At 42.8% G+C, this 18,958-nt stretch overlaps 1 protein-coding gene across 3 annotated transcripts in view; it reads right to left on the reverse strand.

The window, feature by feature from the left end:
• FRAS1 (Fraser extracellular matrix complex subunit 1) overlaps positions 1-18,958 on the reverse strand; it is a 447,355-nt gene that overhangs the window by 7,910 nt on the left and 420,487 nt on the right. For all 3 annotated transcript variants that reach the window (XM_059922796.1, XM_059922794.1, XM_059922793.1), the window contains 6 exons: positions 17,181-17,395; positions 14,167-14,317; positions 12,376-12,483; positions 11,193-11,352; positions 7,574-7,690; positions 2,664-2,830 (listed from right to left, as the gene is read on the reverse strand). In XM_059922796.1, coding sequence (XP_059778779.1) covers positions 2,664-2,830; positions 7,574-7,690; positions 11,193-11,352; positions 12,376-12,483; positions 14,167-14,317; positions 17,181-17,395 — 918 coding nt within the window. The remainder of the gene's footprint in view (positions 1-2,663; positions 2,831-7,573; positions 7,691-11,192; positions 11,353-12,375; positions 12,484-14,166; positions 14,318-17,180; positions 17,396-18,958) is intronic.

Here is an 18,958-nt window from a genome sequence, read left to right on the forward strand (position 1 = left end):
TTAAGTATTTAGGGTAGGGCAAGCACTCTGTTACGTGCAGGGGATACGAAGGTGAGTGAGACACAGATGAGAGGGCAGAAATAAAAGCAAAGCAATTGCTAATAATAGCTGACATTTATCGAACTCATACCATTTGCTAGGTACTGTACTAAGTCCTTCCCATGGAAGAACTCATGTAGTGCTCACGATTTTACAGATGAGGAAATTGAGTGGTTATGTGACTTGTTCAAGGTCACAAAGTTAGTAAGTGGTGAGGGTGAGATTCAAAGTCAAAGTGCTTTTTCTCGAAAAACCCACACTATTAACTTCCACACGATACTGTTGCGTACAACAGAGGAAGGCACGTAACATCAAATGAGCACATAGCTGAGCACAAAAATCTGCCTGAGGAAAGGTATGGAAGGATTTAAAGAAGAGATGACATTGGGCATTTGTCAGATAGAGCATTTGAGGCGGGTGGGAGAGGCTGGGGAGAGCAATCTAGGCAAAAGCAAGTCCATGTACAAAATACGGAATGCTGGAAAGGTATCAGCCCCGGTGTAGGTACTTTTCCTTAGTTCCTGCTAGGGCATCAAGTTCTTTACCTACAGTATCTTATTTAATCCTCCCAAGAGCCTAAGAGATAGGTTCAATTATTATCCCTACTTTAAATAACTTGTCCAGCGTTTCATATCTGTGACACATGGGGAGGAGGATTTGAGCACAAATTCGTCTGGCTGCAGATGTTCATCCCGAGCACTTACTATGGCACTGGGTAGGCCAGTGATTGGGGTGGAGCGCGCTGGGAGCGCTCTGGCAGGAGAGACTCCCGGGAAGGTTGATTAATGGTGTGAGGATTCTGGACTTGAGTATAGCAGTAATAGGGAACGCCGGAAGGTTTTAAACGGGGGCTTAATGTCAACGCACCTGGGCTTTAGAAACATGGAGAATGAAGACAAAGAGACCAGAATCACAGGTAGGGAGCTATTTTAACGCTCTAGCAAGAAACAGGTATCCAAAATATAGCAGTGAGGCAAGGGGATGCATTCAAGAAATGTCTAGGAGTTGGAACCATTCATCTTATGATAGATGGGATACAGGAGGCAAGGCAGAAGCAGAGGCTAGCCCTGAGGTCTTTGGCTGGGCCACCTGGAGTACGGTGATGCAGCCAGTGGGGCAGTGGATGTGAGAGGAACATGTCTGGGGGGAGATAAGTCCAGTTCTAGACGTCTCTAGGTGTCTGAACGACATCCGCTTGGAGAGGTTTGGCAGTTCGGGTCCGCATGTGGAAGCTCAAGAGGGACCAGGGACAAGGTTAATTTTTGTGGAACGGTTGTGGAGTAGTAGGAGCTTAGGAAGAGTTCAGGGTAAAGGGATGAGGCAAGCCATGGGGATGACCGGAGTAGCACTGAAGTGAGAACAGAAGTGAGAGTCAAGCATGGAACATGGAGACAGCAACACGGACGGGGCAGAGGACGGAGACCCAAGGCCGGAGAGGGAGAAGTGGTCAGAGAGGTAAGATGGTGTCAGCTGAGGCTGGTGCAAAGGAAACCAAACAGGAAAAAGGTGTCAAAATCCATAGGTTTGGTGTCATGGACAGGAGAGGATTCTGAGCCGTGGTGGGACAAACCCGGCCTGCAGCAGACGGATGGACGGACGAGTGATTGGAAAGAACGGCCATGAGGACAGTGTGTGCTCACCACTCCTTCAGGAAGCTTCTCAGAGAAAAGAAAAGGAGAACATGGGCTGAAGTTTGAGGGAGAGGTAGGGATGAGAGATTTTCTTTTTCTCTTACGGGACGTGTTTTTAGGATGAGGGAAAAAAACACAGATGTGAGCAGAAGATTAAAAGTAAGAGAAAGGCAGAAGAGATAACTGAGAGAAAAGGCAGATGATTGATTCATTTATTATTAATTCATTCAACAAATATTTATTGAGCACATTGGCATTGGTGGTATGGCGTGCAAATTTGGTATTTGATCACAATCTCTGTTCTAATGGAACTTACAGTCTAGTGGTAGAGATAGGCAATAAATAAGGAAAGAAATATATATATATTATAATATTAAAAATTGTGATAAGTACTATAAAAAATGAACAGCATTCTGTGAAAGTGACAAATATGAAGGCATATATTAGATTGACTGGTGCAATCAAGGCAAGTCTCTGTGGGGAGGTTAACATTTAGATAGAGACCCAAAGGAGAAGAAAGTCAAGGGAACCATGTTTGGGACAGGGAGGGGACAGAGGAACCATTTCAAGTAGAGAAAGCCTGCTGGAGAGGACATGTATGTTTGGCATAGCTTTGAGGCTGCCAGGCAGTGGGGTCATATTGCAATCTCCCTGAGGAACTGAGAGATGAAGCAGTTTACCCAAAGTCAGACAACGGGTTAGAATCTGGTTGGAAACCCCCGTGTTCTTACTACTCAGACCAGTGCTTTTCTGCAGTATCTCACTGCTGATCATTATTGCACCAAGAATGTGAGCTTATTTTGAAATAGCTTGAAGGAAGAATATGGGTCTGTTCCTTGACTTAAACCTTGGCTGCCCTGGAACCAACGCTGGGGGAATCTTCCCTGGAGAGTTGACTGAAAGCCAATGAGCAGAGATGCTAGTCCAAGGACCTATCCGAAAGCTTCTCAAGTCCAGCGGAGTCTCTGTCTGCGGGTGAAGGGAATGACTTACCTTTGGAGAAGGCCCCTTTGTAATCCATTTCCGCCAGTGACATATCAGATGTGTTGGGGTCCATCAGGAACACCTTCTCATTGTTGCAGAGCTGAAATTCAGTATTGAGCGAGTACACAACAGGGACGGGGCGGTTGGTCTGCTGGAATGCAATGGGTATCAGGAATCTAAATGTGGGAAAAACAAGAGTTTCTTGAGAGCAGGGTCGACTTTGCATTTGCCATTTGAGCTGCCCTCCCTTTCCCACCCTTCTCAGGATTGTGAACAGTACTTTGTTGTAGGCGCTACATATTTACTGAATAAAGAGATGTCTGCAGGCGAGAGTCTTTATTTAGTTCAGGTCCTTATGAGGTTCATCCGCTCTTTGGAGCAGGAATAATCTAATTGGTCTTGAGACTCTACAACACTCTTTGCTTTTCCTGGCCCTCTCATTCTGGAAAGCCCTGAGGGCCGATTTGAGATTAGCGGTAATGAATTTAAAGTTTCCTGACTTTGGCCTTGCTGGACCTTCTGCTGGAACACTCCTTCTTCCTCTGCCACCGTCCTTTGCCTAGTGAACTCTTATTCTTCAGATCTCAACTCAAGCACCACTTTCTCTAGGAAACTTACCCTCTTTTCTTCCCTCCCAGGCTGGGTCAGGTCCCTTATCATTTGTTCTCATCACACTGTGCACTTTTCTTTCATAGTACTTACTGTGGTTTGCTGTTCTATTTAAATGTGTGATCAAAGTCTGCTTCACCCATTATGGGTTCCATAGCGTCATAATCCACACCTATCTGCTCACCATTGTACCTGCCATGCTGGCCAAGCTCCTAACACACGTTTGTTAAAGAATAATGCACAAGTGATAATTTGAATGCTTTATTCTTCCAATCAAGTCCATCTGATCATTCCCTACTTTTAACTGAAGCTGCTCCAGGGGGTAGATTTGAGAGGGCTGAGGTGTAGGAGGAACTTGGGGTGTAGGAGAAACCCACACAAGCCAAGGGCTGACCATGCTTCAACAGCTTTGATATAACCATTAATTGTACCAAGAGTTCATTTATCTGACTCAGGGAAATAGGTTTTTCTTGTTGATGTTGGTATTTATTACCAGAATCCACACAGTTCCAGGACATAAGACACTTGATAAATACTTATTGATTAAAGAGAATGAATAAAGGACTTGAGATGATGATAATGATGATTTATAAGGTTATATGTATGACAGACTCACAAAAATAGGCACAATAGGAGACACAATTCTTTTGAATTAAGTCTGAATTTCCAGTCAGGCTTCATTATTTGCTGTGTTGTAGTTCTACTGCATCCATACGGAGCCATATTAAAAGATATGGAGATGATCAAAAGCAAAATTAGGCCCAAGGGGGGAAAGTCACCCTGGGAATAACAGGGAACCCACAGGTAAGGATCTCCCTGAATATCAACCCTGAGGCCTCAGTACACTCCAACAATACTCTTCACCCTGCAGACTTCCACACCCACACAGCACTGGGACTGGAGAAGGGGTTAATGCCTTTTTTGCTCCTTTTTGCCATTTCAAACCTTTGTTCCTCTCTCCTCTTAAAAAAAAAAAAAAAATCCAGCACCTACCCTGGAGGAAACTCTTCTCACACATGTAACTAAGAGACACATAGAGTATTGTTTGTAATAGAGAGGATCTGGGATTATAAGCCAAATAGCGTGGTCAAATAAATTGTGGACTCTTCCTATGAAGACGACTTTAATGCAGTGAAAAACAAACTGCAGCTACATGGATCAACATAAATGTTGATTCACTTATGAATCAACAAGTGATTCACTGAGGGAAAAAAAAGCTGCAGAGAGAATTCACGCAGTATGCAATTTTTATATAAAGTTCAAAAACATGCAAAACCATGTAGAAGTAAATATGAGGTGAACCAAAAATCAAAACAAGGGGTGATAAGTACAAATATCATGCTAGTGGTTACCTTAGTGGAGAGTTGGGGAGAGTACAGCTGAAAGGGGCACTGAGGGTGTTTAAATGGTAGTGGTAATGTTCTATTTCTTTTTTTTTCTTTGACTCCCAGTTTCATTAGTTATAAAATGGAGATAACAGTACCAATTTGTGGGGGGTCATTGTAATGCAGATTGGATGTTAAGAGCTTAGTACAGAGTAAGCACATAGTCTGCACTCCATACACGGTCACTAATAACAGTGGTAGTTATTATATTCACTTATCATCAGTATCATAGCCCGAGGGATACCCAATTCATTGCAGCTAGGTAATGTTCTTGAGGTTTTATATATCCACGATATATGGTCTTCTGGGTATCTAAAGTATTTCTTAATTTAAAAAATTTATTACGTGAATAAAAATTCCCCACCAATTCTCTTCAGATGATTTGCCCTCTATTCTTCCTTTCTGCAATCAACCGCCATTTTCCTGGTCACCATCCTTCCCACATTTGGCTGACTACGGGCTCTCCAGCATTGCTCCTGCCCTCAGTCTCCGTGACTTCAACATCCGCACGGATGAACCTTCTACTCCCCCAGCCTCTCAGTTCCTTGATGTCTTCACTTCCAAAGAGCGAGTTCTCCTCCCCACTGCAGCCAACTACCCTCCACCAGCACACTAGGCACCTCCTCCAAAAAAACTCATTTTCAAACACTTCACTCTCTAACTACCACCTCCTATCTTCCCAGCTCACCTCTTCTTTTAATCTCCCTCATTAATTCTCCAACCACACCAGACCCTCAGTGACCATGTTTACCAGGGTGCAGAGGACCTGGAACACTAATATGCTCATGGTGGGAATGTACACACACAGTTACACATTTATAAACACTGGGAAACGGTGTGACACTTTTTCAAGAAGTTAAACATACATCTGCCATAGGATCCGGCCACTCCATTCCTAGGTATTTACACAAGAAAACAGAAACCATGTGTCCACATAAAGGCTTGTCTATGTATGTTCATAGCAGCTTTATTTATAACAGCCCAAACTGGAAACAACCCAAATGTCCATCAACTGACCGATTTGATAAACAAATTTAGTGTGTCCATACCATGGAATACAACTCAGCAATAACAGGAACAAACTACTGATATACACAACAATATGAATGAGTCAAAATAATCGTGTTGAACAAAAGCAGTTAGACAGAAAGAATGCTGTGTGATGCCATGTATATAAATTAGCAGAAAATGCAAAGTAATCTGTAGTGACACAAAGATCAGTGGACACCTGGAGGAGAGGGGTGGGCTGGGGTGAGATGGGAGGGAGGGATAACAAAGGGCCATGAGGAAACCTTTGAAGGAAACAGATATATTCCCTATCTTAATTGTGGTGGTTTCACGAGTGTACACGTATGTCAAAATTGATCAAATTGTATATACTTTAAATGTGTGCTATTCATCTTACATCAATAATATTAAAAGCAATTCAATGGGGCCCTCAGCACTGCCGATCTGCTGCCAACTATAACCCTACCGTGCTTACTTTCCCACTTTCTGAGGCGGCTCTGTTTCACTTCCTCCTCTCTTCTCAAACCTCATTGTTGCTCACTTCCAGCTCGTGCTTTTGCCTTCCTCTTTCAGTGGATGAGCTCTCTGTGCTTCTGGCTAAGGCTGGCCCTTCCCCTCATGTCCCAGGTCTATCCCCTGCCCTACTCAAGGACTTGGCTCTGCGGATCTTCCCTCTTCCCCCTGCATTGTCACATTTCCCCTAACAGACCAATAGGGTTATTCCCACCAGCATACAAACATCCTGAAATATTTTGTACCCAGAACACAAACAAATTAAACCTCCTTTGACCCATCACCTGTTTCCCGCTAATGCCCCTCTATCTGACATCCATTATAATAAAATTCCTTAAGCATTGTTGTTCCCTCTTGTCTCCACATTCTTGCCTCCCTCTCTTGAACCCACTCCAATCAGGCTTCATCCCCCTCAGTCCACCGAACCTGCCCTTTGTCAAGATCATCAACCACTTCCCCATTGCCAAATCCAATGGCCACGTCTCAGACTATTAGTTTGAAAGTCGCATTCCAAACTATCTTCTCTTAATGATAATGTCAGATTCTGTCTTCAGCGTCTTTCCTCTAAAATGTTTTCTATTCACTTTGCTCAGCTCCTAGAAAGGTGGCACTAGACTATACACTGCCTGAGAGCAGAGGTGGCTTTTAATCCTCTCCTCTAGTCTCCATGCCGAGGCCAGAGCCAAGTGCACGATAAGAGCTGAATAAATACTGGCTGAATGAGTGAACATTGGCACAACATGGACAGTCTCAGGTCAGAGGTGGGGATGGGCTGATGGACAGCTGATTCTTGTTATCTGCAGTAGTTACATTCTATAACGTTGCATTGAACACTGAATGAGTGAACAGTGAACCATTTGCTCCTGAGGGAAATACAGGGTCGAGTTCCTGCAGCCTCTGGTCACAACATTTTCAACCAGTGATCAATACCTAACCCTGTTTTATGCATGTTTCTGTTTAAAGACACCTTATTTGATATACATTGTTGATTCATTCACATAGAACTCATGGCAACAGCACTGAAATTCATGCTTGAATGAAGCTTATCTAACAATCCATCTAGCTCATCACCACCTTCTTGTACTTAGGAAACTAGACAGCACTTTGGCACTATGCTGCGGAGCTACTTTAAACAGCAAAACCACCAACACAAAGCACAAAAATTCGAAAAACATGGCACTAAACAGACGGTAAAAAGAACACTTGTTTACAGTATGAGAAGGCAGAGTGTTGTCTTGCTCGATCTGAGCTGGGAATGTGGGTCAGACGACTCGCTATTTTGCCACTCTGCATGTCAAGGAATGATCGGAATGGCACCACGAAAACTGGTTTTGAGGTCAAATACAAATAAATGTTAGCGAGTAGGTAAGTTTGCAATGGTGAGGCTCAACTGTCTTTCCCTACCTTTCTGGGGCGTGTGCAGTGCAGGCCAAAGGCTTTTCTCCTGGGTCCACCCAAGGCTGAGTGGGCTGCACAGTGCAAGGGATCAGGTAGATGGTGTACTCCCCGGAGTAGTCCTTCCTGGAAACACGCAGGCAGACTGTCGTTAGAGGCACCAATTTATAGATTATTTACTTACCCACAAACACACTTCATTAAACGGCTTTCGGATGATATTCGTGTTCAGCATCCGGCCAAGAACTTTATGAGTCTGCAAACACAAGTTTCAGGAATTCATCACTGATTGTTTTAACCTTTAGAGTACTATCCAGAGGTGTTAAGTAGAGCTCCTTTCACTCAGTCAAGTCCTTTCCATGAGAAATGCTGAGAAAGGCACACTGTTGATAAAAATCTGAAAGGCTCCGGGGAAGGCAAAAGGGAACTAGATTTCCTTTAGATTCCCATGAAACTTACTTGACAATTTCTGTTTAGTGTTTCTTGTTGACTGACACCCTGTTACACATTCTCCACTACAAAAGCTTTTATTTATTGAGATGTGATCGTGTTGTCTGCTGCTGCTCTGATTGAACAGGTGGCAAAGGCCTCAGGGTTAAAGGACCCCACGCCAGAGAACGCCCCACCCCCATTCATTAGCACTCAGTTTCAAGGCTTCGCTCCCAAACTCTACAGCTTCATCCCTTTAAACGAAGTTGAAGAACAAAATCACTCCTCCTGGAGATGACTTGCTGGGAATTTCCATGTTTATGGTGGGGCACGGGACTCTGTAGGTCATGAACCTGAAAGCGTGGAGCCTTTGTAGCCTCACCTACTTCACTTCCCACACTTGTCATCGGTAGCAGTCCAGCCCCGGCAGTTTGCCTGGAAGGCAGCCAGACAGCCAGAAGCTTCAGGAAGATTCTTCAAGGGCCCTGGGAGGCTGCCATCCATTGAATGAGGTGCTCAGGGCCGTGAATCCTAATTCTAACTATCGTGATCGTGAACAGTTCTCACATCCTCTGTGTTCATCTTTGACCATTTCTTTTGTATTATTTGTATCTGTTTATTAGTAAAGTGACAGCAAATATTTGGTAAACATAAATAAACAAGTACATAAAATTTTTTAGGACACAGCCTGTGTTCAGTTTAGTGGAATGGCACAGGCTGGAAACGGGAAGATAGTCTAACCCTACTCTTGCTTTGCCTCTGCCACGGTTGTATGATTTTAGACAAACCTGGCAAACTTTCAGGGCTTAGTTTCTAAGCCCCTTCATGCCCCCAAAGCTTGTGTGTCTGTATGTCTGCAGTTTTCTCACATGATCCTTATCTTTCTCCAAAGCTTGGACCAGCAGGAAATGAGATCTTGTATACTATCTTTGAATTACATAAAAATTGACCTGTATAACGTGAATACTAACTCTTAATTAATAGAAATAGTTAATTAGGCAGAAGTGTCCATGCCTGACCCTTGCTTTCCAAAAGTCAGGCCAGATCCTGTTGTTCCTCCCCTCAAACCCTGCAGTGGCTCCTGTTGCACTAGAGTGAAAGACAAAGTCCGCACACTGGCCTAGAAGGTTCCACGGCGGCCCGACACCCAACTCCTTCCCGCCTATTACCCTCCTCCTCATTCACTCCACTCCAGCCACGCCAGCCTCCTTGCTGTTCCCTGAGCATGCCAGGATTCTGACACCCCAGGAAATTCGCCAGGAACCCCTTCCCCGGTACTCTGCATAGTTAATTCTAGCACCACCTTCAAGTCTTGCTCGAACGTTCCTTCTTAATGAGGCCTACTCTGAACATCCTAACCAACATTACAATGTCCCTCCACTCCTGATTCCCCTTACCCTGCTCGCGACCTTTTATTTTTCCATAGCACTCATCACCTTCTAACATATGATACTATACTCATTCATCATGTCCACTGCTGCGTGCAGAGATCTTTATTTGTTCCACTGATGTATTCCAAGTGCCCAGAACCTTCCCTGACACATAGTAAAAGCTCAATAAATATTTGTTGAACACATGAATGCAGGACAAATGGCATGGTCTCCCCAGGCTGCAGTCCTATGTTTTCCCATCCCTAAATATGAGTTAGGTCGACTTCCTGACTATCCCTGCAAATATGCCAAACACAGTCCTGGATGCAGGTTTTTAATCCTGTAGTTCTTCTCCCCTCCTTTCTGAAAACTAGACATTTCCCACCAGTTGCCCTGCCTCCCCCAGAAGCCTTGGACAGCTCTCCAGCCCGTGCCGGGCCTGAGCTCCCCTCGCTGAGCAGCTGTGGTCAGGGCTCTGCACGGCTCCCAGCGCACACAGCACAGAACACTTGGTGTTGTCTGTCACTTTGCCGTTTATCTATGGATTTTACCTCCTTAGCTCAAATGTTAGCTACTAAAGGATGTTTTTTCAGGACTGACCATGTGCTAAAACCTGCAGTTCTGGGGCTTCTAGATCAAGCAGCCATGCCTTTTACCCTTGGGAAGCTCACAATCTAGTGGAAATGGGACTCAGAGCATTATAAATATATTGAGCTGTGTTACAGTAGAAGCTGGAACAATGTGTGAACAAGGAGGAGCTTCTAGCACTGTATGGGAAGTCAGGGAAGGTGTCACAGAGGGGTCAGCATTTTAGCTGGAGCTCAGAGGACTTTGAGATTTGCCAGAGGAAAAGAGCAGGAAGGACAGCGGAATTGCAAAGGTACAGAGGTATGGATGAGCTGGTGGATTCAGGGGCTGGGGCGATGTTTAATGTGGTTAGAAGGCTGGGTTTGAGGTGAGGCTAGAGGGGAGGATATGTGTCTCGCTCAAAGAGCTGGACTTCATTTGGTAAGCGGTGGGGAGTCAGTGGTGGATTTAAAGAGGACCTTTTCTCTGCCTATAAATTGGGACAAGTACATGCACAATCTCATGAGGTTCTAGGAAACACAGCCCTTAATGATTATTTTATTATATATTGATTTCAAAGGAATCAGTATACACAAAAAATACTTGATATAAGACCAAACATTTGTAACTAAAAAAATCTTTCTGAAAATGATTCTTAAGACAATTTGCCACTTCTTAACTGTAAAGAATAAGGTTTTCATGCTACATATGGTTCTAATTTCGTGATCTATAAAATGGGGTTAACAATATTTACAATAGACTCCATTATCCTTTTCATGGTAAAGGTTTTCATTTTGTTTGCCCTATTCTACCGTTTTACAAATGGAATGTTTTACTGTATTTATCCAATTCTCATTCTACCTCTATATTGGGTGTGGAGAGGACTAAATCTTGCTATTTATTTTATAGGACACTGGACCATAAGGTGTGACATCTGGACCTGATAACCAGAGATCCTGGATTTTGCACTGGTTGTGGTAACTGGAATGAAATGTCTTTATTATACTAAGCTTTTAGTCGGACACATTTCCCAGCTTCCTTTGCAGGTAGATGTGCCATGTGACTAAGTTCTGGCCAGTGGGAGGTGAGCACTTCCTGCTTTACACATCAGAAGCTGATCTGAGCTACATCTGTTTCTTTCTCTCTATGCCAGAGGGTTGTTTCTATCTCCATTTTAAAATAGAAACCCAGCTTTTGAAGAAAAGCCCTTAAAGAAACTGAGAACATTTCAGATTTACCCCTGAACTCCATCTTGTATTCACCTGTTATAAGAGCTTGTGGCTCTCCAGAGTTGGTAAGGAGAATCAAAAGTCTGAGCACTCCATAGGAGCTGCAGGTCAAATTCAATTCCTCCGAGATGGTCTGGAGTCAATATGAATGATTTCACATCAGGGAGGGTGTGGTGCTCGATCACGAACTGTCCTATTTCAAGGGGAAACACACACACACTTATTTGTAAGTTTTATCGTGCTTGTGGTGAATCCCCTATAAAAGCCTTAGAACTGAATTAATATTCTGCTATAAAACAAGGTTATTCCTACCCACTTGCCTCTGAGAATATATTCCACACAGGTTGGGACAGCATGGCCTCTTATTCCAGCCCATCACCTTACTCATGATGGCCATTATGGTCCTATACATTTATAAACAATATGACTATGCTTTGTAGAAATGATGCTAATGAGCATATTCACAATAATACGAGTCCTTATGTGACAATGAACCTTGAACACACTTAGCTTTGAATTCCAACCAACGTGTCTCTTGGAGGTAGAAAGATCTCAGTAGTTTATAAATAGAAATATCAATTTCAGATTAAAAAACCCCTCATTTAGGGCCGCTCAAGTCCTTGGTGGAAGGAGGCTATCGTAAACATCATGAAAAAGATCAGGGTTACTCAGCAAGACACTTCCACTCTTTAAAACTACAGTAATGCAGTGTCGTGAATAATTAAAAGTAAGGGGACTATTCTACACTGAAAGAGACTAAAGAGGTATAACTGCCAAATTGTAACATATGAATCTTGATTAGATTCACCTTCCTTTTATATAAACAGATGCAAAGTAAATATAAACAAACATACAAACAAGTAGAAAAGACATTTGTGAGACAATAGAGGGAATACGAATAGGGACTAGGTATCATTGGATCAGTGTGAAATATCTTGGCTATGGTAATGCTGTTGCGAGGTGTAAGAGAAGGTCCTTGTTTAAGGAGATGTCTACTGAAGTGTTTAGGGTAACTTGGCATGAAGCCTGCAACCTGTCTTCACATGGTGTGACCAAAACAATGGGAACGCACGCATGTGTGTGTACAACACACACAGAGCAAAATGTTAATAATTGTTGACTTTGTTCTTCATTGTCCTATTCTTTCAACTTTTCTCGGTGTTTGAATGTTTCTTAGTAATAAAAAACTTGAGGAAAAAAATGGCACTGATATTACCTCTGAATTTGGCGTGGGTCTTGAATTCAATGACCAGACGGCCATCCTCTCGAATGTAGATTCTTATTATCTGAAGTCTAGCAGAGAGCACACTGTCCGTCTGGATTCCTGGGAAGGCAACCGTACACAAGACATCCAAGTGAGGGCTTGGAGAGGGTCTCCCAGGCAGTAGCCTACATGCGACTTATCCCAGTGACACTTCTAAGTAGACCTGCATGCTTACTTGAATGTAACTTAGGACAAATTTACATATTTGTGTGAACATGGAGTATTTAGAGACATGTGCCAGTTAACATTGTAAGACAGTTCATTCTACTTGGTTCTTTTCTTACAATTCTATTCTCTTGACATAGTCTCTTTATACCTGAAGATGCCACTTAGCCCAGATGCGGGGTCCCAGCCCAGAGCTCAGAAAAAAATGGTCCCTAAAACTTCTTGCTATTAACTTTGCACCAGGATGTGGTTACAGCACAACTGCTTCATACTGTATTTTCTTTCCCTCACCAGGACACCTTTCCGTACTTAACAGAACCATAGCCAATGTCCTGGTGGCTACATTTCATATTGAAAGCAATGGAAAATTAAAGGTTAGCTTGTAGAAGGCCAGCTATACATGGCATAACATGAGTCAACTGTGGCTTTAATATGGGCAATTGCAATCACGATACCCATTGAGTTCAGTATGGCCAAAAACTAAAGGGTAACAAAAGGAGGGGAAAAAATAAAATTAAAAAAACCCCAAGCTCAAGGAATTATCTGACCCAGAGTGTGAAAACTCCCTGAAGTTTTTTTCCTATGAGAAATATAAAGCAAATAAATGATTTGAGCTTAAACCATTAACAGAAAGAAGGACTATATTTTCCATTGCTAGAAGTGAAACCCTATCTAAAGAAATCTCCTCAGATCAAGTAACTCTGCCTCAGATCAAGTAAATCACCACCAGGGAGGGAGAGAGGAAGAATGGGAACAATAAAATAAGAGGAAATGAGCTTGGGGTTGTGTTTGAAGTATAGGACATTGAAAATGGGGAAAAAGCAAAAATCAACTCAGTGATTGGAGTGAGTGGAGGAGAGACTCATGGAGTTTTAGGGGACATTCATGGGGCAGCAGTGGGAGAAGGTGGGTCTCACAAGAGAGGTGTGAGTTCCTAGATGAAGGGTTGTCACCAAGCCAGGCCCTGGCGGGGTGAGGGCTCCTCTCGAAGAGAGCCATAACAGAGACAAGCCTGAGGGGAAGGTCATTTTAAAAATTCAGCATTGCAGTCTTTGAAGTAAAAGTAGGGTTAAAATCCCTACTTTTAACAATGCAACAAAAGAGCAAACTCGATGCCAAATGAATAAAATGACCCAGGTTATTCTTGATATATTTTTCCATGTCCGTGCATCTGATTTCAAGACGCTTTGCTCCTTAAACAACATGAATGACACCATTTTTACCTAGGAGAAAATGAACATGACTATATTCCAAAGAACACACGCTCGTGCGAACCCCCTAACGGGCAGTATAGGACGTATCTGTCACTTGCCGCCCTCTACTCTGGGCCCCTCGCTCTCTGGACTGAATGTATCGTGATGCTGGAGGCCTTCCAGCATCAACATGTATCAACATCATTCTTTTTCAGGTACCACAGATCTATATACTTTTTAGACTTTACCTGGCTCTCCTTTGACTGCACATAGGATAACAGGATGAGGAATGCAGACACTGTTAGAAGTCACTACTTTTTTTTTTTTTTTCTTTTAATCTTGCTTGAGCATAAGGTAAGACTCGTTAAGATGTCAGTGGGTATACCTGTTCTCCAGAGAACAGTGTCATAGAAGAAGGAAAACTCCATCTCGGTGTGATGCTCCAAGGAGGCCCAGCCCCTGGGGGCTGTCACGTAGATGTAGGACACGTACAGGGGCACATGCACCGTCAGGAACGATTGAGCAGAGTCTCTCACCTGCCAAGCAAGCAGTGTGCACACAGAGAGGGTTATTTCTCTCCGGGATGAAAAGGCATGTGAACATCACATCTTGGTTCAATCTTCATTCTCTCAGTCACTTGTTCAGTATTAATCAAGTGCCCATGATTGTGCCAGGCACCAGGCTAGGAACTGGGTCCTCAGCAGTGGAAAAAAACCAAAATCACTGCCCTAATGGAAGCTACAGCCTAGTAAGCGAGACACATAAATTAAAAGATAAAGTAAATAAAGGGATGGAAGTGGCCAGTGCTTCTTTAGATAAGGTAATCTGGGAAGGCTTTTCTGAGGAGGTGACACTTAAACAAAAACACTTTTGAAGTGTGAGAAGCTTTGCCTCCACTGTTCATTTGCTGGAAGCCTTGGCTGAGATTTTTAAGGCATCACAGTTACTCACAAAGGATCTGGGTAGATCTGGGATCTACTGTCAGCACACAGTCCCTGGCTGACCGTAGTTTCCAGTGAGCTGTGGGAGAGCATGAAGCAACCCTAAATGGGAAGATGCCCAAGCCTGGATCCTTGGATGAACGTGAGGCTGACTTGGATGTTTTAGTGAGTACTTAAGTCTCCTCCAAAAGGAAAGAAGGTCGTGGGATTTGGATAGCATACCTATGAAACTCACCAACAGACAGCTCAGAGCTTCGCCTACTTGGATAATTTCCCATCCCATTCAATGCTTTTTTGAAATAATTTTGAAAAGGCAGCACAACACACTTCCAAGGGAACCTTTTTCTAAAGGGGCTCCTGTTACTGCTATTAATTCGGCTCTGTAATTTTCATTTTACTATGCAATTAACAAAAACTCAATTGAAAGGTAACAAAATATGAGCAGAAGCTTTCATGAAGAAGATAACAGTGTATATGTGTATATGAGTAGGGGAGTTGGTTTATTTGCTTTTAAATGTGTTCTGTATTTTCCTCCATAAATATATATTTCCTTTATAACCAAAAAGCTTAGTTTAAAACAATTTTATTTTGTCATTGGCCAGATGCTATAATATGCTATGGAACTTACACACATTTTTTGTTTGAAAATACTTTACCCATGTAAAGTGTTTCCATGGGTAGTTAATGGAAAGAGCCAAATGCTTTATCAATATTTAGAACATCAAAATTTTATTTTTCCAAAGTATTCTTTCATATTCAAAGTTGTCAGTTGTATTCCAAATTTCTCTAAAGACTCCACTAATTCCATGTTCACTTAAAAATCTTTTGTGAAATGCCTTACTCTGTCTTCTTTAAAAAATTTCCAGATTTTATCTGGGTTTCACACCATGTCCTGTTCCCTTAATATACAGGTGTTACTAAATATGCTTGCCCCAATCTCACCATTGTTGATATTATAACCTCCATAAATTTTCTAGCTGACTGGCAAAATTAATTTTTCCTCTGTTTCAGTTTATTCTCCTTTAAATTCATATTACTTACTAATCCTTAAAAAGAAAAAAACAGCCATTATATTTACTGTACAGCTATTTTGTGCCAGACACTGCTAAATGCCTTCTCATTTGAGATTGAGACAATTTTACATGAGTTCAGAGAGGTTATGTCTCATCCAACTCTGCTGATATTTGATAAAGAAATATGAACTAGGGCTTGGTTCTAAGTTCTATATTCTTTCTACCATATACCACCTGTTTCAACTACTGTTAAAGAAACAGACAACAGTGAAGTACTTCTGTGTATATATTCTTTCTGTATTGGTTTAAGAAGTAGGACATATATGATAAAAATTCCTTGTCTTTGTGATTTTTTAAGCATACGCTGAATAAAAATATCCAGAACTGTAATTAAAGTCATGGAGAACAGAGAACACTAATTTTTGAGGGGCCAGAGGAGGAAACAATCATTTAGCTTTGCATTTTTGAAAGTGAAGGTAGGTTATGCAATTGCAGAAACAGAAAGAGAACCTAAGAATGCCTTAAAATTCTGTTCAGTAGAGGGCGCTAGTATAAACAAAATGAGAGTTAACCAAAATGAGAGGCATCTCAAGGAATCAAAAAGAATTTTAACCAAAGAAACTCCTGTAAAATGATTACTCTAAGTCCCTCTACAGGTTCCCTTCTCACAGTGTGGTTAAACCTGATTTGACGTGAAGAACAAACATCTGATGTTTAGTTCATTGAGATAACTACTCAAAATTGGGTAGCACCACTTTTCCCGTGAAGACGCATTAGCCTCGTCCCTTTGATATAACGGCCGTCCTATGACTATGACTTCTTGCTATAACATTTTTTTTTTTTTTGGTTACTGATGTTTAACGACTATTAAACATTTTAAAAGTGTCTATTTTCACAAGGGTTGTCAGTTAGGCATAGTTTTGGAATAGGTATGAAAGCAAGGTGTTTTCAGCAGTTTACCTCTCCATGCTTGAGACAACAGCGCTCTACTTGTCTGCGGAAAGACAAGGTGCTGCACCTGTCATTTGGACTCATTTCCCCATGTGGGGAGAACACAACGACTTAGTAATAACTTTCCCATCAAAGGTAAATCTTTTTAGCTTTCCAAAATATACCCAGAGGAAAAAACATATATACCTAGAGAAGTAAAACTATTAGATCTTTATATAAATGACTGTGCCAGATAGTTAATTTTCTTCATCTTAATTTAAACATTTTCCACATTAATTTTCCAATTCATTGATTTAGAGGACTTTGGGGGGCTCACTCTGGCCACGATGCTGCTAAGGGCTCTCTTGAGGGACTTATAGAGAAGACTCCCTTGGTCGGTGCAGTTCTGGGGGCGACAGGATGCAACGTGCCAGCTGAAGGGCTTCAGGAATGAACAAAGTCTCTCGTGACACCCAGATGCACGCAGCCTTCAGACAGACCCCCGGGGCACCCACCTGGAAGTCGGCAGTTACGGACCCCCCACAGACGTCAATTAGCTCCGTCATGTCGTAATAGGCATCAAACGTCCAGACACAGCTCTTCAGGTTCAGGTGTTTGTAGAGCTGGATGGTCTTGGGCTCCCGCACGCTGGCATCAAACTGGAAGGGGCGGTCGTAGCCAGGGCCCAGGGCCGTGCTGTCGTGGACCCTGTCATCCAGGAACCCTGCCTCTGCAGGGGAGGGAGGAGCAAGGAACAGTAACTCAGTCTGTGGGCTTGCGCTTTGCCCAGGAGCTGGGTAGGGAGAGCAGAAACATCTTTGGGACGTGAGAGAGCTTGCCCTCCATCTGAGACGATTAGTAGAGCAGCTCAGGGCTCCCAACACAAGGTTGGTGGGAATGCAAGGGGAGTTTGTAATCTGCCTGCTGTCATGTGCTAAACAGAGTGATTGGGTTCACAGACTCCTGGAAGAGGCTGCAGGAACCAGAGAAGAAAAGGTGAACAGACGAGACCAAAAATGAAGAAGCCAGAGCTCGGTGGCCCTGGTATGTCTAGGAAAAGAAAACACCCTGAAGCTCTGCCTCTCACACCTGGCCAGTCTGGTTCGGTGCTTCACAATCAGTTCTTGAAGAAACGGATTTACTATACAGAGAATTTGTTGATGAATTATTATCATTATTTATTTTTGAAAGCACGGTATTTAAGATCAATTTATTTAATGATGAATTGTTATTTTTTAAGACCAATTTTAAAAAAAATAGCTTTTATGGAGAGACAGCAAACAAACATCTGACTCCCTCCCCTGTCTCTTATGGTTTCTGAACTCTTGGAGAAAAAAGTCTTAATTTTGTGTTAATGAGTAAATAGCTCGCTAATTATGCTTGACTAAACCTCCCCTGCTACAGGCAAAAATCATTGGATCAAAGGCTGCCAAGCAACTGAACTGTTCTAAATTAACGAAGATCTTTATGCAGCGGAGAGCTGAATACAGATACAATTTTAGAATATTAGGGTTAAAATTTGTATAGTATTCAAAGCAACTATAGTATTCTGAAAGAGCTGATGCATTTCTTAGAATATTTGACACCAGCACCCGGCCCTCTGCCCCACAAGGACTAAGGTCTCAATTAACATGTGTTGAATTTAATCGTGTTTAAGTAGGAAGAGGTGCAAACTTTCACCCTATAAACATGGTATGTTTCTTTCACTAGCTTGCATAGGTGGACCAATTAAACTTTCATCTGTAGCTCAGTGATTTACAAATCATTTACACTCCACTAGTTTCTACTGTATAAAGACCATCACTACACAAAGTGACGCTTAATGAATATGGAAGAGCACGTGAATGCTTGTCTATCTTCCGAAACACTGTGAAATGATCCATCAGGCACGAAGGGAGGAAATGCACATTTAGTGTGCACTTGCTAAGGTGAATGGAAGTGGACGGGATTCTTTGTAAAGTAAAACGTCTGCCCTGCTGAACACGGAGATGCGCTACCGCAGCTGTCAGCTCCCTCAGGTCTGCATCAGCTGCAGAGCCCGAGGTCACACTCTTGCTTGAGCAGTCTGCGTTCAAGGACTGAGAGAGGTGGGGTAGAGAGGTCTGTCCATTGGGGCTGTCCCAGGACAAGCTTGACGGATGGGCTCTCTCCAGAGCTCCCTGAAGAGGCGTTTCATCGGCTGCCCTTCAGGCTGACTTCCCCCTCTGCCCAGCCTCTCCTTCCCTTTAGGAGATGTGGGTCCCTAAATAAACATCTCACACCCCAAGCTCCACCTCAGCTCCTGCTTCCGGAG

This window comes from Balaenoptera ricei, chromosome 5 (genome assembly GCF_028023285.1).
Source record: "Balaenoptera ricei isolate mBalRic1 chromosome 5, mBalRic1.hap2, whole genome shotgun sequence".
In the NCBI taxonomy this organism is placed as follows: domain Eukaryota; kingdom Metazoa; phylum Chordata; class Mammalia; order Artiodactyla; family Balaenopteridae; genus Balaenoptera; species Balaenoptera ricei.